The sequence below is a fragment of the Balaenoptera physalus genome (genome assembly GCF_965194825.1).
Source record: "Balaenoptera physalus genome assembly, chromosome: 20".
Taxonomy (NCBI): Eukaryota; Metazoa; Chordata; class Mammalia; order Artiodactyla; family Balaenopteridae; genus Balaenoptera; species Balaenoptera physalus.
Window position 1 is genome coordinate 50,761,801 of NC_138901.1, and position 6,316 is coordinate 50,768,116.

Consider the following 6,316-nt stretch of genomic DNA (forward strand, 5'->3'; position numbering starts at 1 on the left):
CCCACCTCACACACAGTGACTTACACACACAGCGATGACCACCTGCCTTTGCCCTCGTGTCCCTGGCTACATCCCGCTGCCACTTGGTGAGTAAGGAGCCAGCTTGCCCTGGGGGTGTGAGAGGGAGAAGAACAGCAGGGTCTTGCTGCAGAGTTGTGGGCTCAAGGGCCCCAAGCTCTCATCCTCAGAACCTCAGCCTCTCCCCTCGCAGGAGCCTCTGTTCACACAGCCTCCAGGAACAGTGGCATTTTCCTAACAGTTCTGTGTATGCAGGATGGGGGATTAATGTAAACAAGTAAGTCATTACATTTAACCAAAAGTGTTATACAAAGTAGGACTAACAGCAGGAAGCTAGTAAAAAGGGTACAGCTTTGCTGACAGATGCAGGATTAAGCTGAAGATTTAAGAACTGTTTCCTCCTTTTCTGAACCAAGTTCTCAAAAAGATATCTGCAGAGGTGCTAAGAAGGTGTAATACCACCTGATGAATTCAGCTCTTTCACCAGAAATGGGGGAAAAAAATTGTGTCACACATAAACAGTGTTTAAGTCATGGCCTGAATTAACAACCACAGAGATTAACACAGCCAAGCCAAAAGAAGAGCCAGCTACTGAACGCCATCACCTGTAGCCCTCAGCTTCCTGGGTCATTAATCTCAGCAATGTCCTCATCACTAGGCCAAAGATGAAAAGACAGGCATTGAGACCCACTGACCACACTGAAATAAAACTTTTTAATCTGCTGGTCTACACTTCACAGGGGTTTAATTTCCATTGACCAATGATCACAGGAGTGAGTGACCAAGGCCGGCCTCTAACCAGCGCTCCATGACTGCACAGCACCCCCAGCTGTGGAGGGAGGGGTCCTCCCTACCCAAGGTGATGCCCTCAGCAACTTTCTGGGCACAAAGATGCTCCTTGGTGGACAATTTTTAAAAACATACAGCCATGAGGAGCATTTACTTATGTTGTCTCTCTCTTACCCACACACACATGTACATATACACACATATATAAAAGTCGGTGGGAAGATGGAGATCTCAGGAGGAATTTTGACCTTTGGTATTTTTGAGGCTAAGCAGAAAGTCAGGGAAGTTCTTATTTTTCCAATAACCACAGAGACGACCTAAAACTGAGGACTGGCTTCCACGTCCCCTCTCAGTGGTAACTCCCGTCCCTGCTCAAGTGTTCCGCCCTCACCCGCAGTTGTCTCTTCCCTTCAAAGAGCAGGATGCTCGCAGCCATGGCCGAGTTCAGGCTGTCCACACCGGGCACGATGGGGATCAGCAGCCTGCCGCCGCCCGTGCTCTCAGCCAACTGCAGGGACTCCAGGCTCACGCCGCTGCTCTCCCCACCTATCACCACAGCTGCAGGTGCCTCTGTCCAGTCTGAGTCGTAACTCTGGACCTCAAGTTCAGGGAGCCAGCCTTTATTGGCTGCACTTTCTAGATTCTCTTCCTCCTCCTCATACTTGTGAAACTTTAGGGGTCGTTGGTCACATACCCAGCCGCAGTCACTGGCCTTATTAGACATCTGGGCCTGGGCCTGGGCCTGCGTGTAAAGGCCACAGTTGTCAGCCACGTAGACGCGGGTGTCGGTGGGCAGGTAGTTGGGCACTGCTTCCCAGTCCACGTTGTTGATGATGGGCACTTGGAAATGTGCGCCCATACCTGCCCGCAGCACTTTGGGTTCCCAGGCATCCACACAGCCTAGAAAATAAAAGGATCCAATTAACATTACAAACCTTCCCAGACATGGGGACTCTGAAGTAAATCAGATTAATTCTGGATCAGGAGATAAAGCAAAAAACGTCCTAGCGTGGCCTTCTTGGTGGCTGGGACCTCTGCCTCCCCAGCTATGGCGGTGTCCAGCCCAGGTCCTGGAGCATTCGTTCCTGCTAGTGCTGAAACAGATTTCATTCATCCCTTCAACGTTTACCACACACAGGGAATTCCGAATTCCCTGGTGGTCCAGTGGTTAGGACTCGGTGCTTCCACCCCTGGTCGGGGAACTAAGATCCCACAAGCCATGTGGTGAGGTCAAAAACAAAAAACAAAACAAACAAAAGAAACATTTACCACACACGTGCCAGATATTGGATGGGAGATGCGAGAGCCTTAAAGTCCCCAAACTCAAGGAGCTCATGATGGAGTGGGCAATGGCGTCGGGACGCCATTTCAGCAGGTGACTACGCTATCAGTAATAACTGATGTAAAAGAAGCATTAACAAGGTAATAGAAAACCCTTGTACAAAGAAGGGCTATCAGGAAAAACCACCCGAGAACACAACACTGAGCGGGATCTTAAAGGCTAGGAGGGTTTGGTCAGAGAATGACCGGGTCAGAGGACAAAGTTACAGAAGTGGGAAGAAAAACTAAGTAAGGTAATTGGGCCAATTACTGAGTGGGGGTGGGATGGGGGTGAGGTGGGAGATGAGACTGGAGGCAGGAAAGGACCAATTTAAAGGAGGTTGGGTATGCCAGGCTGAGGAGTTTAGGATTTTATCCAGAAGACAATATAATGACCCTGAAGGATTTTAAGCAAAGTAGTGACAAAATCTGGTTTATGTTTTAGAAAGACCCATTTGGCTTCCATGTTGAATCTGGATTGGAGCAAGGAAGATGCTAGAAATGGGGAAATTAGATCGGAGGCAATTACAGTAATCCAGGGAGAACCAAGGCCACAGCCCTTTCTTCCATACACACTTCCTCTCCCTTCTGTGCAGTCGTGCTAAACCCAACTACCTCTGTGCATCAGCAGACACTTGGCCTTTCCCACAGGTCGGGAGACAGCAGGACCAGGGCACCACATATCCACTATCCTCCCCAACTTGTGAGCACGAGTCTCCTCATTATAAGTTATCTTAAACGTTAGCCTGTCAAACTTCAGGATAGGTTAAGTAGGCAAACCAAGTTTAAAAAGGAAAAAAAGACATGCAGAATGTACACTGTTCACATGGACCCCCAACCACAGGGACAAGGCATGGGAAGTGGGCTGTGTGCCAAGAGGTGGCAGGAGGGGTGGGCAGAAGAGGGGCCCAGACTGGAGGGGCGCCATCTAGTCTGACCCCTCCACCGGTGGGGAGCAAGGGACGAGATGAGACTCCCCCTCATCCTGGTGTCCTCAACACTGGCCACCACACCAAGTGTTCCTACTCTTTCCCTACCTCTCACACACCATCCGCCAGCATCAATGTGGAAACCACACTGCCTGGATTATACAGGTGCATTCCCAGACCACACCTGCTCTCAGAGGTCTCAACGAGGCAGGTGAGTGGGGTACTGATGATGGAACCCCGCACCTCACTCATCCCAGCGGAGAGATGCATCCCAACAAGGTGTGACTGGGAGGAGGAGCTGGCAGGAGCAATTTAGGCAAGTCTCAGCAATGGCACCACTTCGGTTTACACCAATTGGTAGCTTGACTGTTTCTGATGAATGATCCTCTCGCTCCCCGCTCCCCCCAGGCTGTAATAGCCCTTTTAGGCATGTCCCAACTGTTAGGCAAGTCTGTTTGGAACCAAGGCTACTAATTCCCGTTTCTGACGAGAGGAGACAACCAAGTGTTCAAACCAGCATCTGTTTCTTCCCTGATTAATTATAAGTTCTTTAATAACGTAGCAGATGTCAAAATAACTTTAAAGATAATCAACATGAATGAGTGTGCCAGGCACAGTGCTAAGTACTTGATATTCATCATCTCAATCCTTAGAACAACCTTACCAGGTAGATTCTGTTATGCCCACTTTACAGATGAGGAAATTGACATTCAGAATACTGCTTACTTACACATAGCTACCAAGGGACAGATCCAAGATTCAAATACATGCATGTCTGCCCACAGAGCCAGCTCACTTACAAACGGCCACCTAATCCACCCAGTAACATGTGCTCTTACCTTTGGTGAGTATCACTTTGCTGCAGCCTACACCAGCAGCAGATCGCAGAATTGTCCCCAGGTTCCCAGGGTCGCGGAGATTGTCACAAATCAACAATATGGGCAGTGTGTGGTGAAGCTGAGTCTCTGGGTATGTCATCTTAACGTGGTCAGGTTTGGCAAAAATCCCTAAAGAAACAAAAAAGGTGGTTCATTTGTCTGATGTGGGCATGGGGAGTAATTTGACTTTTCATTTATTTATCATTCTTTGTGTACTTAATTACATACTAGGTGAAAACATCCTGATCGAGAAATTCAGTGCCCTCCTCTCCCTCGTAACTGCTTTCAACCTTGGAGTGTATCCTTTCAGAACTTGTTCCATGCATCTCCCTACATGTATGTCCATCTACCCATATATAAGTGCTTTTTCTTTTACCTAAAAAAAAAAAAAAAAATCACACTCTATGAAATTATTCTGTAACCCAGTTATTCTTTTTTTCTTTTTGGGCCTCACTGCATGGCTTGTGGGATCTTAGTTCCCCGACAAGAGAGCAAACCCGGGTCCTTACCAAGGACAACTATAGCTAGTAAGAGCACAGTTACTTAGACTGAGTGGAGGACTTTAGTAGTCCAAGTCCCCACCCTACGGGAGAGTTCTGGGCACAGGGGCACAGATTCCTAGGACTTGCTGGGTTACAGAAACAAGAGACGGTCCCCAGAATTTCCGCTCCCAATTAATAGCTGTACAGTGAGCCCACTACAGGGAATGTGCACGCACAACTGGTGTGAGAGGCCCTGGCCTGAACATTAGAATCTTGAAGAAAACGCCCTCCCTGCCCCAACTATCCCTTACTATCCAAGAGAAATCTCTACACTCACACATTCGATTCTCATATCTTGAATGTCAAAAAAGTATAAAGAGTTTAGTCTTTCCATATTTAGAAAAAAGACTTTCTAAGTGCTAACAGACAGTCTATTAGAATCTTGAGTTGGATTCAATCAAATGAAGACAAGGTTTCCTGTTCAACAGGCTAAACAGGGCGATAAACTGCAGCTTACTGCTCACACCGGCTTCTAGAATAAGGGGGTCAACAATATATAGGTATTACCACACTGGCAGAGGTTTTGTGGAAATGGAGGCTAAATCTTTTGGTAAACATTTTAATTTTTTTTTTTTTTTTGGCCGTGCCTCGTGGCTTTCAGGATCTTAATTTCCCGACCAGGCATCGAACCTGGGCCCACAGCAGTGAAAGCACCGAGTCCTAACCATTGGACCACCAGGGAATTCCCAACATTTTCTTAATTTTTAATTGAACACTTAAGGTTGAAGAAGTGACCCCAAAAAAATAAGGTCTGAGGAAGACTGATTATTCCCTAGAGACTATTAAAAAAACCACAATACAAACGACAAAAAAATGGCTTGAGTCTCCACTGAAAATACAAGATGCACAGATTTGAAAACTGTATTTTTCTGGATATCTTAAGAAAAGGTTAGGCACAGTAGTATTCTGAATTTGGTTTAAATAAAATTTGTTGCCCGAGACAAATATGAACAAATAATCCCAAGTCTCTACTTCTACAGACACACTGGATAACCACTGACCCATTATTCCTTGTGGTGTTACTAGGTCGGACCAATCCTTGATGTCCTCAAATTTCACCTTAATGAGGCTAACACCCTTCAGCTTCTCAATGGGCAGCTCCTTTATGTATTCCAGACGGCTAAAGAAGAAAACTTTGGGCACAGCACCAGCCTTGAGAGCATCTGCAATCAGCCTACGACCTTCCAACAGGATCTTCCCTTGCTTTTCCCGAAATGGCCTGGACTTAACTACTGTCATCACACTGCTGTGGGTGGAAACAAAAAGACGGGGAATTACCAACATCCTCGTTACGGAGACACATCTAGTTCTAACAGACATGAAGAGCTTCGCAGGGAAAGAAACGAACTGTTAGAAAGACACTTATCCTGCCCTCCGTGCATAATAAAAACCAGCGAGTTGTGCTGGAAGAAGTCCTCCAACGGGAGGAAAGTGGTCAAGGTCTCGTCCTGAGGAGGAAAGAGAAACGAGAAAACTCGACAAGCCTCAGGAACACATCACCTCAGCCTTTTGTCTCCAGGGAAAGCCTTATCATAGCGAAGCCCCGACTCTTCCCAGGTGCTGGGGGTCTGGGATGGGGGAACCTGACGCGACTGCTTCAGTCGCTGTTCGCGGGGACTGGTCTCTGCCGCCGCCTTCCGAGGCTGCTTCCCGGGACCGAGCTTCCGTTCCCCGACCTGACCTGATGGAAACACCACTTTCACGGGGCTGCGCCGCAGCGCCCGGACCCAGCGCCGCGCGTCGAGTTCCCAAGTCCGCACCACCGGCAGCAACGGTCGCGTGGCCCAACACGCGCACTCCCCCAGCACCGCCATCTTCCCCTGCGCCGTGAGCTGCGTCA

The 6,316-nt window shown here is 48.1% G+C and overlaps 1 protein-coding gene across 3 annotated transcripts; it reads right to left on the reverse strand.

The window, feature by feature from the left end:
* Window positions 1-713: 713 nt before the first annotated feature.
* MRM3 (mitochondrial rRNA methyltransferase 3) lies at window positions 714-6,290 on the reverse strand (the record flags this gene model as incomplete). Of its 3 annotated transcripts, none has more annotated exons than XM_082443593.1 (4): window positions 714-1,707; window positions 3,896-4,063; window positions 5,478-5,722; window positions 5,977-6,290. In XM_082443593.1, the coding sequence occupies 4 exons, from the start codon at window positions 6,288-6,290 to the stop codon at window positions 1,157-1,159; spliced, it is 1,278 nt and encodes a 425-aa protein (XP_082299719.1). In that variant the 3' UTR covers window positions 714-1,156. The 3 variants fall into 3 exon arrangements, with proteins under 3 accessions (XP_082299719.1, XP_082299718.1, XP_082299720.1); XM_082443592.1 differs by having other exon boundaries at window positions 6,158-6,289; XM_082443594.1 differs by lacking the exon at window positions 5,977-6,290 and having other exon boundaries at window positions 5,536-5,670.
* Window positions 6,291-6,316: the final 26 nt, after the last annotated feature.